Source organism: Athene noctua, chromosome 18 (genome assembly GCF_965140245.1).
Source record: "Athene noctua chromosome 18, bAthNoc1.hap1.1, whole genome shotgun sequence".
NCBI lineage: Eukaryota > Metazoa > Chordata > Aves > Strigiformes > Strigidae > Athene > Athene noctua.
This window is the reverse complement of record NC_134054.1, coordinates 6,276,172-6,300,275: the sequence shown is the minus strand read 5'-3', so window position 1 is coordinate 6,300,275 and position 24,104 is coordinate 6,276,172. Positions and strand designations below refer to the sequence as shown.

At 56.3% G+C, this 24,104-nt stretch overlaps 4 protein-coding genes across 6 annotated transcripts; all 4 read right to left on the bottom strand.

Annotated features, from left to right (window-relative positions):
- Positions 1-5,662: 5,662 nt before the first annotated feature.
- LOC141967845 (phosphoribosyl pyrophosphate synthase-associated protein 1-like) lies at positions 5,663-8,801 on the bottom strand. Of its 3 annotated transcripts, XR_012634770.1 has the most exons (4): positions 7,379-8,801; positions 6,533-6,679; positions 5,957-6,291; positions 5,799-5,858 (listed from the first exon to the last, which is right to left on the bottom strand). XR_012634770.1 is itself a non-coding variant. In XM_074922030.1 (3 exons), exons 1-3 carry the CDS (start codon positions 7,445-7,447, stop codon positions 5,700-5,702), a joined length of 375 nt encoding a protein of 124 aa, XP_074778131.1. In that variant the 5' UTR covers positions 7,448-8,801; the 3' UTR covers positions 5,663-5,699. The 3 variants fall into 3 exon arrangements, 2 of the variants coding, with proteins under 2 accessions (XP_074778131.1, XP_074778132.1); XM_074922030.1 differs by lacking the exon at positions 5,957-6,291 and having other exon boundaries at positions 5,663-5,858; XM_074922031.1 differs by having other exon boundaries at positions 5,785-6,291.
- Positions 8,802-8,857: 56 nt separating this feature from the next.
- LOC141967785 (glutamine-rich protein 2-like) lies at positions 8,858-15,609 on the bottom strand. Its single transcript, XM_074921923.1, has 7 exons — positions 15,277-15,609; positions 15,001-15,122; positions 14,045-14,110; positions 13,717-13,818; positions 12,978-13,131; positions 12,439-12,772; positions 8,858-12,105 (listed from the first exon to the last, which is right to left on the bottom strand). The coding sequence occupies exons 1-7, from the start codon at positions 15,382-15,384 to the stop codon at positions 11,906-11,908; spliced, it is 1,086 nt and encodes a 361-aa protein (XP_074778024.1). The 5' UTR covers positions 15,385-15,609; the 3' UTR covers positions 8,858-11,905.
- Positions 15,573-17,520, bottom strand: LOC141968049 (glutamine-rich protein 2-like). The gene is made up of 7 exons (XM_074922383.1): positions 17,274-17,520; positions 17,055-17,146; positions 16,824-16,938; positions 16,452-16,655; positions 16,056-16,181; positions 15,755-15,829; positions 15,573-15,581 (listed from the first exon to the last, which is right to left on the bottom strand). Exons 1-7 carry the CDS (start codon positions 17,463-17,465, stop codon positions 15,573-15,575), a joined length of 813 nt encoding a protein of 270 aa, XP_074778484.1. The 5' UTR covers positions 17,466-17,520.
- Positions 17,521-19,642: 2,122 nt separating this feature from the next.
- On the bottom strand, positions 19,643-23,684 carry LOC141968048 (uncharacterized). The gene is made up of 4 exons (XM_074922382.1): positions 23,638-23,684; positions 21,257-21,620; positions 20,238-20,342; positions 19,643-19,867 (listed from the first exon to the last, which is right to left on the bottom strand). Exons 2-4 carry the CDS (start codon positions 21,584-21,586, stop codon positions 19,643-19,645), a joined length of 660 nt encoding a protein of 219 aa, XP_074778483.1. The 5' UTR covers positions 21,587-21,620; positions 23,638-23,684.
- Positions 23,685-24,104: the final 420 nt, after the last annotated feature.

Below are 24,104 nucleotides of genomic sequence, written 5' to 3'. Positions count from 1 at the left end.
TTGTGATTATTGATATTAAAGATTGTTTATTCAGCATCCCTTTACATCCCGCTGACAAACAAAGATTTGCCTTTACTGTGCCTTCTGTGAACCTTGCTCAACCAGCTCAGCGTTGGCAATGGACTGTACTACCTCAAGGTGTGAAAAACTCACCTGTCATTTGTTAGCTATATGTGGCCAAAGCCATTGCACCCTTGAGAGAAGGTAAGACTGACCATTATGTGATACACTATATGGATGACATTATTAGCAGCACCTACAGAGCAGCAAGTGGAACATCTGTTCCAGCGTGCCAAAGCCTTGTTGCAACAACATAATTTGAGTATTGCCGAGGCAAAGATCCAGCGAGGTACGCAATTACAATATCTGGGTATGACTTTAGCTGGGAACAATAGAAGTCCACAACCAATAGCTCTTGCTCCACACATTGCCACTCTACATGATGTTCAGAAATTAGTAGGAGCCTTACAGTGGCTCCACAGCTTTGTCTGTATTCCCTTGGGACTTATGCAACCCTTTTACGAATTGCTGAAAGGGGAACACTTGTGGGAACCAAAAAAACTCACAAAAGAATGCCAGGACAATGTAGCACTTACATTTTACAACAACAGAGACCTTTGCAGCGATGGGATTCAAAACCGCCAATCATAGCAGGGTGCTTTATTTCTGACCATGGCACAATAGGCATCCTGTTTCAAGGCACGGACGGCAAGCCTGCGCCTTTAGCCTGGGCTTACCAAAATACCAACAAGGCCGCCTTTGTTACCATAGTTGCTGTTATAGCAGACCTTATCGGACGCCTACGTAATATGACCCTTCAACACTTTGGGAAGGAACCTGACACAATACTCATCCCCTGGAAGCAACAAGTATGGGATGACATAGTTATGCGTTCAGAAGATTTACAATGTGCCATCTTTGACTTTCTGAGCACCATAGTAACTGGAAAGGGTCTACAATGGGTTTCACACTTGAAAACACTTCACCTACAACTTACACTACCTCTAGTCATGCGCCCTCTTATTGGCACAACATACTTTACAGATGCCTCATCACAATCCCAAACAGCTGCAGTCGTATGGAAAGCTGAGGAACGCCGGCAAAAGAAGTTGTGGACTCAGATTGACAAATCAGTACAATGGTTGGAAGCCAAAGCGGTCCAGACGGCACTTCAGCAGGAAACAGAAAATCCAATTAATATTGTTACAGACTCTTTATATGTTTATAAACTTGTACACAAAATGACAACAGTAGGATTTGTACAGACAGAAGCATCAACTTTACTTTATGATGCTCTACAACAAGGCATAGGGCAGGTCTTTCTTACACATGTGAACAGTCATCAATCCCTACCTGGTCTAATTGCAGAAGGCAATCATCATGCTGACCAGGCAGCTCAGGGCGTATGGTCACTAGATGCTGCAAAGCATTTGCATGCCTTTCTACACCTCGGAGCAAAAGCCTGAGCGAAAACATGTCATATTTCTCTGTCACAAGCAAAAAACATAGTAGCACTTTGCCCCTACTGTCAAAAGGGCCCATTGTGGGAAGCAGGTGTCAATCCAAGGGTTCTCTCTTCCAATCAGATATGGCAAACTGACATAACAGAATGTGACCTATTAAAACCAAATAAATACCTCATAGTAACTATCGACACCTTTAGCTCTACAATATTAGCCACAATGGCTCGCAAACAAACAGCCAGACACATTACTGCTCATTGGGAGGGCGTCATTGCCTTATTAGGGAAGCCCCAAGAAATCAAAACAGATGACGGCCCTTGTTTCATTGCTAAACGTGCTAAAGAACGGTGTGCATTATGGGACATCAAGTTAGTACACGGCCTCCCTTACAACAGTCAAGGACAAGCAATAGTAGAACGTGCGCATCGCACCCTAAAAGCAAAACTACAACAGCTTGGGGAGGGGGAAGGTCATAAGGGGACAACACCCATAGACCGGCAGCAGACTCTTTTGTCCCGCGCCCTTTATGCTCTAAATCACTTTGTTAGAGGCGACGAGTCCACACCTCCCCTACGGAAACACTTTATGCCAACCAGGTGACAAGAAATTATCCTTTGGTTCAGATCAAGGAACCGGGAGCGATGACATGGGAATCGGGCTGGTCACTGAGAGTGTTCGGACGTGGGTATGCAGCAGTGGAAAAGGATGGTTTAATTAAATGGATACCTGCACGATGTATAAAACCTGAAATAACCACTTCTTCTTAAAAGTTTTGTAGATTTTCTGTGGCCTCTGGCTACTTAAATCCTTTGCGAGACGAATTCTCTCGCCCAGACCTAACATATGGGTAACTATAGCAAATGAGACGGGAAAAGAACTCTTTTATTTATCACAGGTCAACACCACTGCCCAAAATATTAATTTTGGTGGCAACACCACAAACATTTGGTAAGGTTAAATTAACGGATGGTGGAAAGGTGTGGTGCAAATAGAACTATTTTCTTTAATAACCTGGAGAAGAGGTTACGCTTGTGTGTTCACAGGTCACAGTCCCTGGTGATTACTGACAAGGTGTGTGCAACCCCACCTGAGGCGTGAGAGGCAGCCAGCACTCAGGATCCAGCTGTGGGTGCTGTGGATGCCCCTGTACCAACTGTTTGTAATCTCTTCGACTGATCTTTTTAAGCAGAATGTCTGGGTAAATTTTGCTACTGCGACAGAACGAACCACAATACAGTTGCCTTAATGAAATATTTAGATTTATTAGTCAATAGTGGAAGATGTAGTTTAGATGAAATGTAGTTATTAACAAGGATGAAATGCTGTAAGAATGCATGTATTCAACTTTCTTTGCTTAGGAATATTAAGAATTAAGAACTCAAGTGTTTAACCCTATTTAGAAACTCCCTTGGTTTTCCCCCTGGAGTACTGGCCAGACTCTGGGTGGAACCCAACAGGAGGATGAAATCAGATGTTCCCGCTCAAAGAAAACTGCCAGCTGTTTTGGCCTGTTGATTTAGAGGCTGGACCTGCTTGCAGCGACGTTGGACGCCTCACCTACGGATGGACGCATCGCGTAGGATTTCCGGTTTGTGAGGAAGGGCACTCTGAACTCTCGCTGCATCCAGGGTTCCCTAGGAATTGCGGCTCTGAACATTAGTATTTTATTAATTAAGTGTGCTACTTCATATTTTCCTCACTGTTTCACATCCCTTAATTGTAAGTAGTGAACTTAGCTTATCTTTTAGTTAGTAATCATAACTGCTGTATTGTTTTCGCCTTTTGTGGAATTATTCTAAGTGTGCTCTGTTTTTGAAGTTTGACTAACCCTTGATTGAGACAGCTCCCGGACGGGTCTTGCGGGCGCCGCTGCAGAACAAAGAAAGGGAAGATCCGGAAGGCATCGGTCTGATACAACTTCTGACGCATGGTCAATAAAGCATGGGGAGGGGAAAGTGTAGGGGGAGGCGCTCGGAAGATCTCGCAATGCACGGGAAAAACAGAGGCACATGAAAAGATCTCGTGATGCATGGAAAGAACAGGGAACTAAAGATCTCGCGATGTACAGAAAGGGGTATATAAAGCAATTGCGCAGTTAATAAATCGAACAGATAGCATCCACCATAGTGGCGTTTGTGCTCTCTTTTCCCGCGGAGGTTAACCTCCTGCAAGGGTTTGCTGTGATCTGAGCGCCGCACCCCTGTGGCTAAGCAGATGAAAAAAACCAGCTAATACCTTACCACAACAGTCCCAAGCATAACTCTCTGCTCACCAGTGCTGTGGTTTCAGTTTCCACACAAATACAGCCCAGTACAAGCAAGCCTGACTGGGGCAAGAGCACTCAGCAAGCCCTGACCGTGCTTCTGGCCGGTCTGACAAGCAGTTTGAGGGGAGAAAAGAGCAACACTGCTCACAGTGTAAGCCAACGTTAAAAGTGTGAAGAGTATGATCCAGTACTGGCTCAGAACAAGGGGACATGCAGACACCTGCAAGGGCTTCACACACTTCAGCACAGAACTGTGTTCCTCCACCCAGCTGAGGACCCACGCTGTGGTCACAAAGTACAGCTGTGATTTGTTCACAGTGCTTTGAAAACGCAGGAAAACAATCAACAGCATCAAGAGCTCATTCAGCCCCAAGCATCCCTCATGGGATCAGGCTCGGAGGTTTAACCCATGCTGGATACTGGAGATGACCCAAGAGCTCTGGGCTTTTGTGTACCCTCACCAGCTACGAGACAAGGCGCTATGCTGCAGAACCAGCTCCCCCAGGCCGAGGCACGCTTGTGTGCCCAGTGTTCAAGGCTTGTCCTTCTCCCAGAGTCGCTGCCTGCTCCTTGGCACTGCGCACACTTTAGATGCTGGAGTGGAAGAGAAGGATGTAGGCAGAAGTTGAAGGATAAGCAAAAAGAAAACAACTGCCTGCTAGAGACAGCCCGTTAGCAGCAGTGCTCTTTTAAAGCTACTGCCTCCAAGCAGGATTTGTTCCACACATCAGCCGGCTACAAAGTGGCATACATTTTACTGAAGTGTGTTTGTCAGCCTCATCAAGGGGGAAGATCACAGTTTGGGAATTTATCCTTGTTTCATCCTGGAGATGAAAGCTTTCACAAGCACCTTGTGCAACTTTCTCAAGTGCCCCTCCAGCCAAGGATTAGTGTCACTCAAGAAAGGAGCAAGCAGCGAGTCCTGCTTCCCCATGGAAGCTCCAGGTGAGCCTGGTGACAGCAACAGCCCCACGGTACAGACAGAGCAGCTGTTCAGGGGGTACAAGGTTCAGGGCAACCACCAAAAATGAAAAATTCTATGCTTTTTGTGGCAGGTTCAGTGTTAGTGTTTTGGAGAGCACAGCTGCATTAGAGGCAGATATTGTTCCAACTCCCCTTCCCCGTGAGAGTGCCACAATTCATCAGCTCCATGCTACTCCAGAAACTGCGCCTTGTTTTGCAGTGCAGACAAGTTTCAAGTGAGGACTTAAGACTCTCATGTGACTTGCCACTGAAGAACAATAATGATCCAAGGCTCGTAAAATGAAAAGGCCAGCACATTAACTAGCACCCCTTGCCCTGCTGGGAGACACATGTGAGCTTGTTCCCAGAGCCCCGACACAAGGATGTGAGCAGCCCTGCGAATGGGTTGCCCTAAGCTGCCCTGTCTGGATATTCCGCTTAGTTCTGATGAAAGTCCTTGCTATGCTGTGCAGGAGATGAGAGGCCACTCGGTTGGCAAGGAGCTGCTCTGCTGATCAGCCCTGCCAGCAGCGAGCAGTCCTGCCCAGCTGTCTGAATAAAGCACTCCCTTCTGCGCTCTCTCAGGCGAGTCACAGTCAGAAACAGAAACCCAAAGGCTGTCTCCTCTTGCTGCCCACACGCAGCAACGAGCAGTCTCTATTCCCTTCTCATAAGCTGACAGCTACTTCTTTTTGCTTTGCTTTCCACCCCTATAGGGCAAGAGATAACAACTAAAAAAAAAAAAAAAAGAGGAACTTAAAAATTCAACACCACCTCATTTCTCCATCTCTCTCACGATATAATCCTCCCCACTGCCAGTGGCCTCTTCTGTTCACCTGTAAAGTGCTGGCCAGGTTGATGTTTTCTATTAGATCTCATGGCTCAAGACTGAAAACCTTCACGCTCCTACAAGAATAAACAGTTATGTTATGCCTATAATTTATGGTATTGCCATTTCATGCGTATTTCCTTCTCTTGTGGAAGCCGGGACGGGGGCAGCGCCAGGTCTAGTCATCGACAGTGATGTTGCGAAAGAGATAGGCCATGGACTCGCCATTGTGGATTCGTCGGATGGCTTCAGAGAGAATCAAACTGATATCCACAGTCTTTATCTTGGGGCACTGCAGCTTCTGTACCTCGTGAGGAACTGTGTTGGTCACTACCACCTATGGAGTGACAAAAAGAAAAGATGGTTAGCTGTGCTGCTGATACGCTTGCTCTCACTGAACAGCCACCCTAGATTAACTCCACGAGAGGTGTGTACCTGCTGTTTCCCAGTTCAGGGGGAGAAATCCTTGTACGTTAGGAACAAAAGATGAAAATAAATGGTCTCCCCCACATGACAGTCAATCTGTTGAGGGGCCCGGCGTAACCAGCACTCTACAACAGCCACCTCCACACAGGCTGACGGTGCGTTTAGAGCGCAGGATCTGACATGTTTGTTCCTAAGGGCGAGGTTTGAAATCTTATCCTCTTAAGGCATCCAACAGCTCGTCATCAGCTGGGGGAGAGGGGCAGGTAGAAGGTCTGTGCAGTGAGAAAGCGATCACATGCACTCAGCTGTGGGAAGGGAAGTGTCCAGGCAGGGATGACTAATATCTGTGCATTAAGGAGAAAATATACACAGAGAAGCATGATCTGAACACGTATTAATCACACACGCTTTTTTTTTTTTTTTTCTCAGTGAAGAACCAGCTAACTGAAAGCATCTGATGAAACCAGTCGTTTCAGAGATGAGCTACGTGGCAGGGGAAGAACATCAGTTTGTGGGTTTTGGTGCCTTAAATCAACCCAGTTACCAGAGCCAGCCCTTCCCCAGCAGCCCAGAAAACAGATGCACCTCATCGATGGAGGATTCCTCTATGAGACGGGGGGCATCTGCTGACAGGAGCCCGTGAGTAGCCATCACAAAAATCTTGTAGGCTCCACGCTCTTTCAGGATCTCTGCAGCAGCTACAAAGCTTTCCACATCATCGATGATGTCATCCTGAGAAGAGACAGAAATAACATCAAAACCAGAAGTTTATTGTGCCTGCAGGGCAGGAGTGGATCCGCAAGGTACTGCAGCTTTGGCCACAAACACAGCCAAAAAGAATATAATCTCTGGCTACTTCAGCTGCTGTTGAGATTCAAGCACAGCCACGTGCACAACTTAAATCTGTGGACACCATTTCCCTAATTTACACACCCTTTTGCTAGTGTGCAGAACAAATATTGTGTCTTGGAAACAAATTAGTCCCTGCACATGCTCACAGGCAAACAGAGCTTATCTTCAGCAAGCGTTTTTGGTTTTTTTTCCACAGTGATAGTAGCTGCATGTTGATTACTTATACTGCAGCATGGCACAGCATGTAAGAAAAGCTCAGCGAGTACTTTGGTTGGTTGGCGGTTTTTTTAAATACTTCAGGAGATTTCTCTGCATGTCCTGGATTTGTTGAGTATTTGCACACATCTGGTATTTGTAGATTCAAGGGAGCAAGGAGATTTCAGGGCTTAAAGCACTGAAATACAAAGGATTTTCAGTGAAAGCTGAAGTAACCAAAGCCACCAGCAAAACTGGAAAAAACAGTGGTGACAATCCTGTTACCACCCCTACATGAGCAGTCCCTCCTACCCTCTGGGATAAAGCAGCTCAAGGAAAGATGCTGGGAGGAAGCCACCCCCCTCCTCTCCACCACACTCATACCACAACGATGGCAATTCTTCCTCCAACGTCTCCAACCACAGTTATTGGCGGTTTCTCCTTGGCCATCATCACTAAAGAAGAAAAAAAAAAAAGCCCAGGTCAGTTAGCCTTGAGTCAAACCACAACAGCTTCACCACACAAGAGGCCCTTAACTGTGTCTTACTGGTGCACAGATACAGGCACGTGCTTTCCATTATCCTGACACCCACCTAAGTGGGGAACCACTCGTTTAACCATTGTTTTCCTCCTTAAATGAATAGCACTGCTGCATGAAAGATGAAACTCAGTTTCTGTGGGGACCTTGTACTGACCTCAGAGACAGTAAGCAAATCCAAATAGTTCACAGATACCTGTGCAAGGAGAGCTACAAAGCAGCACCTAGTTTATGGGAAACATCAGTGACTTTTTATGCTCCAGAACAGGACTTGGAATTTAAAAAAAGAGGGTATTTCATGGCTGGGAACAACAAAGGGACTTCTCTGAGCAGCACCTCTCAAAGGGCATATGCTTTACCAGGTGCAGTTTTTCACCTGCTGGACTCACTAATTCATCTGAAGGATCTGAGACTCACACTGCAGCTTGCTTGCTTTCTCTCACATCACCAAACACACAAGGCTCTTTCGGAGGGCATAAGCACCTTCATAATATCTGCTCAGGCAAAGAAAGCTTAAGGAAGCTTACAGGAGCAAATTTGCTAATTTTTTAATTTTTTTTTTTTTTTTTTTTAAAGTGGATTAATGGAAAGAGCAGGACAAAATCCAGTTCAAACTCAGTTCTACAAGCTCAGGGCAATCAGCAATTTGAAGCAAAAGGATACCTGGATGAGCTGTGCTATCTGACACACAGTGATGTACTGCGAAATAAGGTTCCACTCCCTCCTGACTCTACTTTTGCACTGACACGGTTCATAGAAAAACTACATGTGTAGCAGCCTTTGTCCTTTATCCTGAAAAACTTCCAGCAGCACTATAAAAAGTAACAGAGAGATGAACTAGGATGCACTGAGAGTGTCCAGACATAACAGAGTCTTCAGGCTTGAACCAAACAGCAACCAGCCTCTGATATGGGCCAGGGACTTGCTGTCCATAAGCCAAACCTCTCGCCTGCCAGAGGTGCTGGTTTATACAGGGAATGCAGTACAAAAACTCCAGCATGGAAATGACACAGTGAAGGGCATGCCCGCGTCATGAGGCGATAATCTGCGCTGATCTAACCACTGAAGCAAAGAGGAACATCCAGCATTTTGGAACACTTACCTGGCCTAAGTGGGGGGGGATGACACACGCTGCCGGGGAGGGCACCAGCCCACGAGAGCCTCTGCAAGAGTCACTAGCTGGTCTTTCCTCCCCCCATTTTTTAAAAAAATATATAACTATAATATATAAATATATCTAATGTATATAAATCCAGAGAGAAGGAGCAGCAGCACGGAGGTGGCTGCTGGGGGGGGGGGTGTTGTGTTTCCCTGTGGCTCCCCGTCCCAGCATCCCTGCAGCAGGGCAGGAGAAGGAAGAGGGCGGGGCAGGGGGGGAGGAAATAAAAAAATAAACGGATGGAGGCAGCTGTAGGCACCCCAGATCATGGCCACGGGCACGGAGCCGCTGGTCCCCCCATCCCTGGCTCTGGATTTCCTGGACACTTGTTGCAGCGCCCAGAGCAAACATGCCTCTTCTCTGGCTTCTGAAATTCAGCCCAGCTTCTTACACAGACCCCCCCGGACCCCCCCCCCAACCCCATCCTCCCTCCCTTGGCACCCCCAGGGCATAGGGGGATTTATCAAGGTGATGCCCCCACCCTCTCCCTGCAACTGCCATTCATGGCCCTTCCCCAGAGAGGGAGGAGCTGGGGGGAGGATTTTTTAATTTTCAAATCAATCTTGCTAAAAAAAAAAACCCAAACCCAAACAAAAAAACAGCAACAAAAAACAGGTTGAAGGTTTTTTATTAATTTAAAAATAATTAAAAACAAAAAAATCACTTTTTTAACACCAGCTGTCCCTGCCTTTTCTCTTTGCTGGGAGAACATCCCTGGGACTGAGAATGGGCTTGAGCACCCCCCCAGGAGGCTGCGCCAAGTCCCACGTGCTGCCCGCACCCTGCCCGCACCCTGCCCGCACCCTGCCCGCACCCTGCCCGCAACGCCACCGCTGCCATCCCCAAAGAGGGGGCGGAGGGAAGGGGAGACCCCGGAGCCATGGGGGGGCCATGTGAGCACAGCAAGGACCCCCATGTCCTGGGCTGCAGCGCAGCCCCCATCCTGCACCCTCACAAAACACTGCGGTTTGCAACCCACCCCCCTCCCCAGCCCCATCACCCAGCCATGTGATGAGCCCCCCAGGCCTCAGCCCTGCAGGGACCCCTGCCATAGGAGGGCTGCCAGGCCTTTAGGCAAACCCTGCTTGGGGGGAGGGAGGTGAGCATGATCTTTTTTCAGTGTCCCCCACGGCCCGAGGACATGGGTGGGGGCTCGCTGGCCACCAACTCCTTCCCCCCCTCCCCGGGCCCAGGCGCTGCTCAGCCCCAGGCCCCGACCTCCACCCCCCTTCTAACGGCTCCAAACAACACAGCAGCCCCGGGTTTGTGCTGAAGTATCCAAACGGGATTAAAATTGAGTCAGAACACGGCACCTCCCCCATCGCCACACCGCACACACACCAAGCGACTGGGGTAAAAAACCCCAAAAACCAGAAGGGGAATGCAGCAGCTCCGGAGATGGCAGCAAGGGCTGGGGGGGGGCTCAAGGCACAGCAGCAAATCATCCCCCAGGGAAAGGGGAGACCCCCAACACGGCCCAACCTCAGAAGAAAAAAGGAAAAAAAATGCCCCAGCTGGGGCTACTCTCCTGCTCCAGCAGCGCAGGCAGCACCCAAAAAGGGACATGGGGCTGGGTGCTCATGTGGGGGGGTGGGGGGTGTTTATAGGGCACAGCGGGGTCCCAGCAGCAGCGAATGGGACAGTGGGTGGGAGAGGGGCTGAGCTGGGGGACACACAGACACACACACGTGCACGCAGCAAAGGGCTCAGCCCCAGCTGGGCCAAATCCTGCAAATGCGTTTTTAAGCCCATCAGTGCCTGACCCCCCCTCCTGGGGTGCGGGATGGTCCTTTGCTGGCTCTACTCCAGTGCCCACCAGTTTGCTCTGAGTGCTCCCAGTTATCCCACTGGAGGTGGCACTGAGGGAATCCCAGATCCTGATGGAACCACCTGGGCACCCAAAGCAGGTATTCAGCACCTAGTTTTCCCCTGAAAAACCAAACCCACCAGGGGAAACATCCCCGGCCGGGGGGGGGGGCCTCAGGTGCCTGGAGACTGCAGTGGGGTGGGCAGGGATGGGGTCTGCCATTGTTGGGGGGAGGTTTGGGTGCTTCCTCGCCCCAATTTAGGGAGACGTAGGGGAGCAGTTTTTCCACAGGGCAGCCCCCAGCACACACCATGGCGGGGTGAGGGGATGCTCCCCGGGTGCCTGGGTCCCCCCAGGCTGCCTCTGGGGTTCCCCTCAGGGTTTCCCACCCTCCCACTCACCTGAGAGGTGCCACCCGCTTGGTGTCTGTCCCCCCCCCTCCATGTCACTGCGTGTGTGCATGGGGGAGTTGGGGCTGTCCCCGGCACTTGACACTTTGTGCTGGGACAGCCCCGGCTCCCCCATACACGCAGCCACATGTCCCCAGCTGTGACACCCCCAGGTCCCCCCACCATGTTGCTTCCAGGGACTGCAGTTTCCCTGCCCGGTACCTCTCCATTTGTGACATGACTTATGCCAGGTCTCAGCATGCCATGGGCCTTTCTCCCATCTGATGGTGAGGGGTGGCAGAAAGGGGCTGGGGAAAAGTAGCCCCCAGCAATGGGGGTGGCATGAGAGAAAGGAGGGGATGTGTGTCCCCAGGGCTGGGGGCACAGAGGGGTTATGGTGCTTCACTCCGGAGGTGGGAATCATCAGCTGCCCCGAGCCCGGCAGCAGTGGGGTCAGTGCCTTCCTCCTTCCATCAATGGCAGCATTGGAAGAGGGACAAGGGGGTGACAATCCACGAGCAGATAAGGAAACCTGCTCAGTGATGCTCATCGCGCAGGATAAGAATAGCAAACCAGCGGGCTTGGGGTGGGATTGGCTTTTGGCGTGAAGCCCTGTCCTGCTGCCACCCTTCCCACCGCGGTCCCCATCTCCCACTGTGGTCACCGTATCCAACCACAGTCCCCATCTCCCACCACCTTCAGCAGCAACGGAGCGTAATCCTCCTCCTGCTTTAGTGTGGGCTCCCCCAGACCCTTTTGGGGGCCACGAGCTCCCTGCCAGGGGCTATCAGGGCCAGAAAGGGGTTCATGGAGGCCAGGGGGTGTCAGGGGGAGTGTGGCAGCACGGGGCTGGCACAGACGCCGGGATGGGGGCTGGACAGGGGCTGGTTTCAGCTCCTCTGGCCTCCTGTGGCTGCAGGACAAGGGATGCTGCGACCCCTCCTTATGCATGAAGGGAAGATCCCGGCCCAGGGCCACCCCACTCAGGCCACACAGGTGCTTGGCTGCCCATCGCCCTTTATTGCTGCTGGCCAGAGATGCCTGCTCTCCTGCTTGGTGGCGGAGGTGGTGGGGGTTCGGTCGGGGACCCCCAGTCCTGCCTGGCTTCCGAGGTGCTGGATCTGTCCCACAAGGGCCGGAGGGGCGGGAGGAGCCCCCGTGCCTGGGAGAGGTGGCCGTGGGAGGAGGCTGTCCTGGTCTCTGGCGAGGCGGGGGTGCCTGGGGGCGAGGGGTAGGGGTTAGCCCCCCTGCAGCCCCTGGGGCAGGCACCACCCATGCGCACCTGCCCGGCCAGAGACACCCAGAAACAGGGTCCTGGTCCCCACCCTGAAGCAAACAGGCTGTTGTCCCAGAGCGGCCAGGACCACCCTGCCACATCCCCCCACCTTGCTCTGGCTCCAACATGGGGATCTGGTGACCCGTCTCCCAGTCCTCCCCCTCCAGCCTCCTTCCACCCCACCCCAAACCCCCATCCCACCCTGCTTTCCCCCACCCACTGGGACACAGCAGGGTGTCCTCTCCCCCCACCCCGGTGCCCTGGCAGGGCTGTACCTGGCTGGCTGAGCGAGGACACAGCACTCTGGGGCCGGGAGAGCAGGCGGCCGGTGTCCCTGGCGTCCCGCTGCCTCGGGGACAGGTTGGGCTTGGCCCTGGGGAAGTTCGGCAGGAGGGAGCAGAGGGAGCTGGGCTGGGGGGAGCCAGGGGGAACATGTGGGGGGGGAAAACTGGGCACCCTGCCCACTCCACTGCCCCCTTCACCCCCGCTGGATCCTCTCCCTGAGGGTGGCCCAGCCGTACCCTCCTTGCCCACGAGCACAGACAGCTGCCTGCCCCGCCGGCCCCTGTAGACGTGGCCATCCTGGCCCAACAGCTCCATCTCGTCGTGCTGGGAAGGAGAGAGGGGGCTGGCTGAAACACAGCGCCCAAATCAGCATCCCCAGGCAAACCCCCCCCCAGCTCTCCCTGAGGAAAATGAATCACAGATCATTCCCCGCCCCCCCCCCACCCCCCCACCCCCCCCCCCCCGGATGCTCAGCATCACCCTCCCAGCCGCGCTCGCCCCGCCGTATCCCTACCTTCGTCATCCCTACCTTGGTGGGGAGCAGGGTTTGGGGCTGGAGCGGCCGCAGGGCGCCGGGCGGGAGGGGCGGGGGGCACGGGCAGCGCTGCAGCGGGTGGGTGAGGGTGTGCCGGCCCCCGCAGCGCCGTGGCACGCTGGGGTACCCACACTCAGCCGCCAGCTCCCTGTGGGACAGAGCACAGGGATGCTGAGTGCCCAGCACTGTGGCACCCCGTGCGTCACCCTACTACGCCGGGGAGGGGGCCGCGGGTGCTCCCCAGTGGGGTATGTCCCTCCCGGGTCCCCTCCGACTGCTGAAGGAGGCCCACACCCATCCAGCCGTGCTGGATCTGCTCTTTCCCCATGGCCCTGGTAAGCTGGTCATGGCCATGGCAGGTCCCTGCACCCTACGCAAGGGACATCAGGAGGCAGGAGCTGGGCTGTCCCAGCTGCAGTGCTTAATTTCGGCGACTTGTTTCACAGGAGGCAGCTGACTCCCCCCCCCAAGCCTGAAGTCAGGCTGAGACCAGACACAACTCATCACATGTGGCTTCAGCACCACTGAGACACAGACCTGGGCTAGACAGGGCAGCGCCGGAAGGGCTGTAAAACCCCACAGACCTGGGACAAGCACAGCTGACCCCCCTGCAGCACTCCCCTGCCCTGCCCAGGCCCCCCCTGCATCCCTTCACACCCACCCTGGGAAGAGCTCTCCCTCGCCAGGGCAGGGCCAACCTGCACCCCAGGGGCCGGGTGCCCACGTCCCCTACCTGTGGCTGTGCTGTGGTGTTTGCTCCACCTCAGGGACAGCATGGGAGCGCCCGGCAAAGTTGGGGGGCAGCGGTGGCATGTATGGGTTGGCCACGATGTGCCTGGGGAGGGCAGGAGATGTGCGTGAGTGACAGGGGACACACAACCCAGCCCAGCTCGGGGCAGTGCCCCAAAACCCACAGGCTTGTACCCCATTCCCATCCCGCTGCCCTCAGGGAGGGGCTCAGGAGGGCTGCACCCCCCAGGCAGACACCCTAACCCCCGTGCCGGGCACAGCGGGGCACCACCAGCACCCATCTCTCCTCCAAATCGCCGGGCGCTACTCACGGGGCAGGCACCAGCACGCTGAGGGGCCGGTCGCAGGACAAGCAGTGGAAATGGGCCAGCACCTGCCTGGGGGGGGAAGAAAAGGGCTGGGTGAGTTCCTGGGGGGGGATTCAGCCCTGCCTGCACACAGGCAGGCAGCTGGCAGGCAGCAGCAAGGTGCTGGGCACTTTATGGTAATGAGTTATGGTATTTGAGGGTGGAACCGCAGGGGTTTGAGCCTGGTTTACTCACCCCCCCCCACCCCCAACAAGGTCACAACCCACCGGCTGGCTACAAAATCAAGGGGGTACAATGTGGGACAGCGGTTGGTTGTGGGCTCCTGCTTGGGAAAAATCTCCACCTCATCTTAGGCACTGGAGAATCCACTGAGGGGAGCACCCAAAAACCACCATTATGGGAACTACTCCCACGGGCACCCACATGGGAACTGGGGGTGCCGGCAAGGACAAAACGGCGGTGTTGCTGTACCTCTTGCTGGGGTGCAAATGCCGGGCCTGGGGGATGCAGGATTACCACGTTTTTCGGGATGAGTTTTGTCACAGCTGCCCCGAGGACAGGGACACGCTCGCCTTGGCCCTGCGGCCGCCTCCGAAACCTGGCAGCTGCCTGTGGCTGCCCAGGGCGAGCAGGGATGGGAGGTGAAGGGCACAGGCGCCCATAGCTGCCATCCCAACCAGCCCTCACACTGGTTTCATCACTTTGTCGGTGCTAATAACCCCCCTGCACCTTGCCAGGGGGGCAGGTCAAAACGCAGCTCTGTGATGCCGCGTGTCACACCCCTGCCCAGGGGGACGAGTCGCCGTCCCTCACCCTTGCTCCAGAAAACCTTTGCACCCACATCCCAGTTGTGGTTCGGGAGGGCTCCATCCTGCAGGTCCCCCTCCTCGTGCCTTCTTTAACTTCAGGAACCTACTACTGGTGGGAGGAGAAGCCACCGCCACCCCCATCACACTCACTTCTTCGTCCCAGCTGCATCGTCAGCCTCCGTCAGCGGCGCCTTCTCCTCGAGCTGCTCCAGGATGCTCCTGCAGTGCTCCTCCAGCTGCTGCCGGAAAGGGCCCAGCTCCAGGCGGTCCAGCTACGGACAGACACACACCCTCAGCCACTGCCCCGGGTGGGACATCGTGTTCCCCATGAAAAGCCAGGAGGGGGGATCCTCAGAGAGATGCTGCCTCAGGCTGCCAAGCCCCGAAGGCGCCAGTTTGGTGCAGCAGGGACGTGCCACCCCTCACCTTGGAGTCCATCTCTTCACTGAGCTGCTGCTGGACCTGGTGCCAGCCCTGCTCCTGCCCCGTCACCCGGCTCAGCATCTCCTGGATCATCTCACGCTGCCGCTCCATGCTTGCCTCAAACTGGGCGAGACTCACTTTGCCGGCCAGGGCGGTTTTGACTGCCTTCTAGCAGCAGGGAAAGGCAGGAGAAAGGTGAGGAAAGGATGGAGGTATGATGGGCAGGGCCAGCTCGTGGCGGGAGGAGAGGGAGAAGTGGCTACATGGCCCCACTCGCCCCATCACACCCGTGGGGTTGGTCACAGTAGCTGAAGGGACCCGGGAGGAGACAGAGGGACCTGGGGAAGGAGCCACAGCCAGTCTGGAAATCCTCCCTCCCTCCCCCAGGCCAGTTCTGCCACCGAGCCCCCAAGAGACAAGGGGTGTTTGCCACCCTGCCCAGCACCCCCTTGGCTGGTGCCAGGACCCCCCACGGCCATACCACGTCAATTCCCAGCACAAGGTCTTCCTTGTCGGCTTTCTCCTTCTCCAGCCTCTCCAGGGACCGGAACAGAGCCTTCCAACACAGAAAAGCATCCCGTGACACCACGGCAGGGTTGGAGCTGCTTCCTGGCCAGCCGAGCAACCCCCACTCCCCCCACCTCACCCAAACTTCCAGGAAAGGTACACTGAACTTCCACAGGGCTGCAAGGTTTGGGGGGGTGCAGACAAATCCCTTGTGGTTCCCAGCCTGGGGTCTGCCTGGAGGATGCTCTGACCCCGGGGGGGTTTCTGTCACCTACCTCGATATCTTTCTGCTTCTGGTGCCGGTCATTCAGGAGGTTCTCGGTGACAGAGCTGAGCTTCTCGTAGTCCCCTTGCACCTGCATGATGGTGGCCTGGATGCGCTTCAGCAGCTCCTCGTCCTGCTTCAGGGAGGAAGATGACAAGGTGGTGCCGTGCAAGGGGGGGCTGGCTGCCCCCGTGGGGACAGACCCAGGTTACTCGCCCGGTGACCATGGGCTCAGTGCCAGCAGGACATTTGCATCAAGGCTTTAATTTCCTTCCACGCTGCTCACTTGTATGAACCAATCTGGGGGGCAGCGAGGGGCTCCCCCACATTACAGTAAGTGAGGCACAACCAGCTGTGGGGGTGCTGGCAACCCCCTCCCAAGCCCCCCATGCCGGTATCTCCCTACCTGGCTCCTCCCTGGCAGCTGCCTCACCACCTTGCCCACCGCCTGCCGCGACATGAAGTCGTCCACCAGGTCCTGGAGCTTCTCGTAGCGCTGGAGGAGCTGCCCCACCTGCTTGCTGAGGTCTGTGCTGCAGACGGGGCACGCTGCCTGCACCTCTGCCTGCTCCTGCCCCGTGCTTGACACGGTCGCCCTCAGCTCACCCAGCTGCAGGAAGGGGAGAAGGAATCAGCTCTGAGATGAGGTGGATGCAGTCAACAAGTCTGGGTGCCGTGGAGGCTTGATGGCCCCAGCCAGCCAGGGGATGTGGCTGGGAACCCCTCCAGAACCACCCCACCGAGCTGCAGCGGTGGGAGCGCTGCCCCCAGACCTCACCTGCTCCTGCGGCTTGTCAGCTGTCTTGGCCACCAACTGCTCCAGCGTGGCCTTGGTCATCTGCTGCTGTTCTTCCAGCTCCTTCAGCTTATACTTTATCTCCTGCAGTGTGGACCTGGTCAGTGAGACAGAGGCACAGGCAGGCTTAGCCTCCACAGGGACACTCAGGGGGTGTCCCTTGTCCCCCCAAGCTCCTCCTGCAGGGTAGGAAACCCTGTCCCATCCTTTTACCCCAGTTGCAGGGTGATCTGGTTGCTGACGTCCCCTTTCCAGGTGGCTCCAGCTACCTCCAGCTTTCCAAGGGCATCTTCCAGCTGCCTGATCTGGGAAAGGCAGTGGTGGATGAGTCAGGGCACAGCTCCTTGTGTTGTCCCAGCCCAGGGGCCCTTCAGCTGCCTCCTCCCTGCCCAACTCCCCCGCTGGCAACCCCGCAGCCCCCCAGGGACTCACCTTCCCTTTCTCGCCCTGCAGGTCGCTGGTCAGGCCCTGAAGCGAGGACACCCGGCCCTGGAGGTCGGCCAGGATGCTGGCGATGCTCTCCTTGTCTAGATGTGGTCCAAGGGGACACGCTGTCAGTGAGGGGGTCTCACCTTTGAGGCCAGGCTCTGAGTACAACGAGCCTCCAGCCCAGGGTGTCCCCATGCCTACCCCCCGCCCCGGCCGTCCCCCCACGGGGTCCCCCCTCCCCCTGAGAAGAGTAGGCGCAGCTTCTCAAGCTCAGCGTGGTCTGACTTGGTGGCTTCCAGCTGGGCCACCTGCTGCTTCAGGGTGGCACAGAGGTGGCTGAGCTGCCCGATCTGGCGGAGAGCCTCCACCGTCTCTGCGTAGCGGTCGGGGACACTGCTGGAGCCCGAGGACCCGCAGGGCACGGGAGGCTCTTGTGAAGGGGACGTGGCCCTGGGATCAGCGTCAAGGGGGATCTCTAGCCCCTGGGATGTGGGCAAGGTCCCCACCGCCGGGTGGCCTGTCCAGGCAAGCTGTGTGGTGGATAAAGCCTTGCCTTCCTCCTTGGGACTTGTATCATCCATCTGTGTCCCCAGAGCATCAAGGATCGCTTCACCAGGGATTTTCTCAGCACCAGAAAGGCTGGAGTCCATGCAGAAGGGGCTTGGCTGAACCCCTGCTCCTCCTCCTTGGGTCCCTGGAGGTGTTGGCTGCACCCCTGGGACGGTGGTTTGGGTGCTGGGGGCCCCTCTCTGCACCCCTGCGGTGGTGGTTTGGGTGCTGGGGATCTCTGGCTGCACCCCTGGGGTGGTGGTTTGGGTGCTGGGGGCCCCTGGCTGCACCCCTGGCGCGGTGGTTTGGGTGCTGGGGGCCCCTGGCTGCACCCCTGGCGCGGTGGTTTGGGTGCTGGGGGCCCCTGGCTGCACCCCTGGCGCGGTGGTTTGGGTGCTGGGGGCCCCTGGCTGCACCCCTGGCGCGGTGGTTTGGGTGCTGGGGGCCCCTGGCTGCACCCCTGGGGGGGTGGTTTGGGTGCTGGGGGCCCCTGCCTGCACCCCTGGAGTGGAGATCTGGGTGTCAGGGGCCCCTGACTCTGTCCCCAGTTTGGTCGTCTTGATGCCAGGGGATTCTATCTGTGTCCCCACGGTGGTGGCACGGGCATCAGAAGTCTTTTTCTCGTCTGAGGAAGTGCCTGCCCCCTTCTCAGTGGCCACTGGTGCTCTCTGTGTCCCCAGGGAGCCAGGCTGTGTCTCTGGAGTCCCCTTGCTTGTCCCTTTGCTGGTCCTGGGTACAGGCTGTGTCCCTGGTCCCTTCAGTCCCAGCACTGAGCTTGCCCCGTGCGGGGTGTCCATGTCTGCAGTGGGAGGCTCGGCGGGGACAGCCTGACCTGCACTGCCATCCTGGGAAGAGGAGGCAAAGGGGAGCAGGTTTATGGGCAGAAGTGCAGCAGCAAGGGCCACCCGCCCTGTCCCCAAACCCCCCAGCTCATGGAGCCAAACTCAAGTACCCCAAAGGCAGAGACTGCCCAGCCCACAGAGACCCCAGAGCACCCACAGCCACCCGGCCCCTCCCCAGCCTCCTTATAGTCTTTTGGCCACATCTGTACCTGCAGAGTCATTTTAGCAGCCGATCCAGAGGATCAGCAAAGCCCCTGCTGATGCCACCTGACACAACAGCAAGGCATTTTCCTCTCCAGCCATGGGATTCTGTACTCCAGAGCTGCTAGACTAGACCCACTTCCCAGTCTAATGGGCTGCATCTTCCTTTCAGGAGCAGCAGCCCCAGGTAGGGTTTGGAAACCATCTCATGGTGGGGTTCACCCCAGAATGTCCCTCCGCTGTCCCCAGCTCCCACCCACCAGCTCCAGAGAGACTATGAGGGCAGGGAGCCATGGTCCTGCCCAACGTTGAGCAAGGACAGGGGGCTGTGCGGCCACTCCAGGGTTTTGGGTACTCGCTTGCCCCACAGAGGGGCTGTTGGGGGCTGTCAGTGGCATAGACGATGAGGAGGTCTCTGTTGGGGCAGCCGAAGAGCTGCCCTGGCTCTGCCAGTGCCAGGTCCTGCCTCCCGGCGGGATGCACAAGGAAGACAAGTGCTGAGTAAACCTCCGCTGAGGGCCCGGGGTGCGCAGCAGCTGGAGGTGCTGGGGGCTGCGGTCCTGCTCAGTCCTGCTCCCACAGCTGGGATGCCCCAGCACTCACCACCGACAGACCTCGACCTTCTCCTTCTCCTCCTCCTTCTCCTACTCCTCCTGCTTTGCTGCCCACCAGGCAATCCTCCAGCACCTCCCAGCGCACCATGTTGCTCACCTCCTCCGGGGCCGGGTAGAGGCTCAGCCTTTCCTTCAGATTTTGCTGGGGAAAAAAGGGATCGGAGGGTCAACCCTGGCCACGTAGCCAGGTGGGGTGGGACCCACAGGAGCACTGACCCCCCCCGGGCCCATGACTTGACACGGAGGGACTGCGTGCACTGGTGCCTCGGGGATGCAGCTGCCTCCATCCTGGAGCAGGATCCGGGTGTGCGTGGGGCCGTACCACGTCACTGTCCAACGCTGTCTGGTCACGGAGGGCCGGCAGCTGGCCGGCAGCATCCTGGAGATTCCCCTGGAGTGGGACAAGGAGAGGGATGGCAGCCCGGACACAGGAGCGGGATTTAAAAGGAGCATCCAGGAATCAACTTGGGCACAGGACAGAGGGATGCCAGGCAGGGCTGTGGCTGTGTTGCATCAGTAGATCTTTATCTCCACTCCTTCTCAGCACCCATGTTTCTTTTTTTACAGCTGTTCAAAAATGTCTTAGCTTCTCTTTGGTTGGTGCATGCAGTCACCTCTTCAGCCTTGGGACACCCTTCTTGCTCTTCCCTCCTGGCACCCTTGACACCCAAGGGCCGCGGGGCAGGGGCAGCAGGGTGACACAGGGGCAGGGAGGGGGGTGAGGGCCCAGCTGCCTCCCGGGGACAGTGGCAGCAGCTCACCATGCCAAGCGTCTCCTGGATCGTCCGGATGTCCTCTTCCGTGCGGGACTGCGCCGCCTTCATCCTGCCGATCTCCTCGAGGAGATCCTGGGAAAGAGCTACGGCCTGAGAGAGGGGGGTGGCAGGGGTGAGTCCTGGGGGCACTGCGGGCAGCACTTACCATTCATCACGCCTTCAGCAGCTCCCCAGAGACCCCCCCACCCCTGCCCAAGGGGCGTCCACTGTACAGCCCGATTCAGCAGGGACAGATCCATCCCCGCCTGTCCACGTCGGCCGATTCAAAGGGCAAAGAGCTGCTGCCACCCTGTCAACCGCAGCCTGGCCTGGGAGGGCACCGGCAATCGCCGCTAACAAAGCGAGGAGTGATCAAGCAGGGGCCTGCCCCGGGGAGGGTGAGCTCACCCGGCCGGGAAACTCTCCCTGCTGCCTTCTTCCTACGTGTCCCAGCCTCAGCAGGATCCAGCCCTGCAGTGCTGAAGGTGGCCATTTCCTTGAACCTGAGCTTATTTCTTCCCACTGGGGATGTGCGGCTGCAAGTGGCTCAGCACTGTGCAGGATGAGGCCCCTCTCCATCCCCACCAGTGCTGGGTTTAGTGCTTGGGCGAGCCAAGGGGATTTAGGGTGGGAGATGAGGCCCAGGAGATGCTGATGGAGCCTCTCAGCTGCCTGAGGAGCAGAGGCGGTACCCAGCTGTGGGTCAGGAGTAGGGAAGGAAGGGATGGATAGTGGTGGGGCAGGACCTCCACAGGTGCTGAGCTTCTGACTGGTGGAGCTGAGGGCACCGGGTGCTGTATTGGACCAACAACTTGATGGAAACTTGGGGAGAACCCAGAGCAACTGGAGCAGCATTTCAACCCCAGCACTTTCTCCCCAAAACTCCATCCCTTTCCCACAGTGAAGCTCCACACACCACCTCGAGCTTAGGCTTAAACCAGACCTAAGGGCAGACAATGGTGGTGCAGACCCCAGAGGAGGGTGTGTCTCACGGGGGCACCCAGGGAACTGGGAGTAGCCTCTACCTTGGAGATGCTGCTCTTGTTCTCTTCAATCTTTGTTTTCATCTGTCCCATGTCGGCAGCCGTGGAGGCATCACATGGGGTGCTCACGGTCCCCTGCAGCGGGTCCCTCGAGGGGGTCAGCAGCTCTGTGCCTGGGCCTCTGCCCTGTGCCCCTTCTGCTCTGAGGGGTGCCTCGGGGGGCTGATCGCACCCCAGGGCAGGCAGGTCCTCCAGGCCCAGGTGCCCCAGCACAGCCTGCAGCAGGCTGTACAGCGCCGTGAAGTTGACGGCCCCGACCTCGGGCGTCCCGATGGCGACGTCCAGCAGCTGGGACAGGCTGAGCGGGGCCATGGCTGCTGCCCTGCCCAAAAACACGAAGCCTCACCTAGGGGGGACACACAGCACTCCTTTTGCCTGGAGGGGACCTGGGCAGGTGGGAGGGATGGGCAGCCGGCAGCCGCCCGCCTCCTCCTCACCACAGAAAGTGGCCGAAGCAGCGGGTGACCCGGTGACCCCCCGAGGGCAGGGCTGTCTGGGGGAGAGGGGGGGTGTCTCCTTCCTCGGCCACCCCCAGCCCCATACCCGGCTCTGCCTCACCCCCAGCGCCCCGAACCGCCCGGGCCCCCCGCCCCGCCAACCTCTGCGCCCCGCCAACCTCTGCCCCCCGCCAACCTCTGCCCCCCGCCAACCTCTGCCCCCCGCCAACCTCTGCCCCCCGCCAACCTCTGCCCCCCGCCAACCTCTGCGCTCTGCCGCCAAGCTGCGCTCCCCTAGCCCCTACCCTCACCCTGAGCCCGCCCCTCCCCTCTTCTTATTGGCCAGCAGCCGCCGCTGCCCACCGCCCATTGGCCGAGCCCGCTGCCCACGTGCCCGTGTTTCCATGGCAGGACACAGCAGCGCCTCCCGTTGCTAGGCGACGCGGCGGCCCCGGCGGCGGGCAGGGCCCAGGCTCCCCGCTGCCTTCTCCGCGGCAATAACCCAAAATGCAAACGATGACGGCTAATTTTGACGCAGCTCCCTGCAGCCCGTGGCTGCGCCATGCACAGAGACCGTCCTGCCCGTCCGGCACCCTGCTCCCCCCGGAAAATCTCCCAGACAAGCCCAGTCCCGGCAAGGAAGCACCTCCGTTTATTTATTGGTTATCAAAAGCATGACAGATTTCACCCTCTCCCTCAGACGCGGGAATGGTGGAAGGCTGCTGCTGATTGCATCGACACCGCCCCTTGCAGCAAAGTAAAGGGCCGTGTTAGCGGGAAAAAAGAAACGCAGCTAAACACAGGCACCCAGACAGCCCCAGCAAGTGTTCAAACACTGGGAAAAATCTTCGAGCCTGAGGGATCCATCGAAGGACTTACAAAAATCATCAACAAGAATTTCTTTTCCCTTAGAAACCTCCGGCTCAGACCATCACAGGGTCAGAGCACCCCCTTGGCTGAGGCACTCAAAGACCATTTCCAAGAAAGGATGAGGGTGGGCAGGCAGGAAGCGGAACAGACACCTCGTGTTTTTAAATGACACCCGATACCTGTTTTCAGACATTAAAATCAAAGCATCTAGATCTGCTCTGTATTCTTCTTTTTTCAGACTGGGAGGACTAAATTCCAAGAGGGAGTAGAAAGATTAACAGATGGGAACAAGATGCACAGAGGCAAGAAGCAAACCCTCCTCTGAGTGCCCCTCTTACCTCCAAGTCAGCGTCAGACCTGCAGGCTCAGGAGTGCGAAAGCTACACCCAGGGGCTGCTCAAGCTGTCTAGACAGCACTCGGGACTGGCAGGAAAAGATGTAAGACCCCCTAAAAGAGCACAGGCTCCATCAGCACAGCGGCGCAGCAACAGCAAGGGGAGGATCTTGGGGCTGGAGAGAAAATGCTGGTTTGATGCTGATGGGACAGCAACCTAGGTCTGGGCTGGTCAGGTCGGGCAGATGCTGTGTCCCCAACCCATATCCCGCTGCCACCCTTATGGGCCCAGGGAATACAGGGTACCAGTTTTCCTAAAGCAGTTAAGGATTTTGAGATGTGAACATCTCCTGGCTTCAGTTTAGCCAACTGCTTTTTTGGCTTCTAGTCAGGGTAAGGTTTGAAGCAAAGCCTGAGAATAATTCAGGTTGTGGTCCCATGTAGGGGGAGGCGCTCGGAAGATCTCGCAATGTACGGGAAAAACAGAGGCACATGAAAAGATCTCGTGATGCATGGAAAGAACAGGGAACTTAAGATCTCGCGATGTACAGAAAGGGGTATATAAAGCAATTGCGCAGTTAATAAATCGAACAGATAGCATCCACCATAGTGGCGTTTGTGCTCTCTTTTCCCGCGGTGGTTAACCTCCTGCAAGGGTTTGCTGTGATCTGAGCGCCGCACCCCTGTGGCTAAGCAGATGGAAAAACCAGCTAATACCTTACCACAACAAGTGGCGACCCCGGTGTACGGACGGTGGCTGTCGGCGGTACACGGCAGGAGGCAAAGGAGCTTCACGCAGGACGGGAGACTCCAAGGCGTGCCATGCAGGCCACAATAAAGGTAATAAAAATATGGACCAGAAAATAAAAGACTTCTGTGGAGTCGAGCGCTTTAATGAGATGCTACAAAGATTATTAAAGCTCGGTATTCTGCCTGAGCCGATGGATTGTATGAAGCTTGAGCTGTGGCCCCTGATTAGAGGTGATTTAAAAGAGCAAGCAAGAAAGAGAAATCCGCAGCACTTGATGACTTGGGATAAAGTAAATGCATTGATGAAAATTGCCCAAGCCGAACAGCACGCATCTAAGGATGCACGTAGAGGGTTGCAAGGTTTCTCAGAGAAAATGACTCAGACAAAGAACCTTGCAGATATTTCCTCTAAGGAGGAAGCTATCAAGCTAGGGGCGGC

Coding starts and splice junctions, on each gene's coding strand:
- LOC141968049 (XM_074922383.1), bottom strand. CDS start 17,465: ATGGGGACACCCTGGGCTGGAGGCTCGTTGTACTCAGAGCCTGGCCTC. Junction 17,147..17,273: donor TGCAGGGCGAGAAAGGGAAG/GTGAGTCCCTGG, acceptor TGCCTTTCCCAG/ATCAGGCAGCTGGAAGATGC. Junction 16,939..17,054: donor CAGATCACCCTGCAACTGGG/GTAAAAGGATGG, acceptor CTCACTGACCAG/GTCCACACTGCAGGAGATAA.
- LOC141967785 (XM_074921923.1), bottom strand. CDS start 15,384: ATGGAGCGGCAGCGTGAGATGATCCAGGAGATGCTGAGCCGGGTGACG. Junction 13,132..13,716: donor ACACCACAGCACAGCCACAG/GTAGGGGACGTG, acceptor TCTGTCCCACAG/GGAGCTGGCGGCTGAGTGTG. Junction 12,773..12,977: donor AAACCCTGCTCCCCACCAAG/GTAGGGATGACG, acceptor TCTCCTTCCCAG/CACGACGAGATGGAGCTGTT.
- LOC141967845 (XM_074922030.1), bottom strand. CDS start 7,447: ATGATGGCCAAGGAGAAACCGCCAATAACTGTGGTTGGAGACGTTGGA. Junction 6,680..7,378: donor GAAGAATTGCCATCGTTGTG/GTATGAGTGTGG, acceptor GTCTCTTCTCAG/GATGACATCATCGATGATGT. Junction 5,859..6,532: donor AGGAATCCTCCATCGATGAG/GTGCATCTGTTT, acceptor GTCACTCCATAG/GTGGTAGTGACCAACACAGT.
- LOC141968048 (XM_074922382.1), bottom strand. CDS start 21,586: ATGGCCCCGCTCAGCCTGTCCCAGCTGCTGGACGTCGCCATCGGGACG. Junction 20,343..21,256: donor ACAAGAGCAGCATCTCCAAG/GTAGAGGCTACT, acceptor CCCCTCTCTCAG/GCCGTAGCTCTTTCCCAGGA. Junction 19,868..20,237: donor TCCAGGAGACGCTTGGCATG/GTGAGCTGCTGC, acceptor GTCCCACTCCAG/GGGAATCTCCAGGATGCTGC.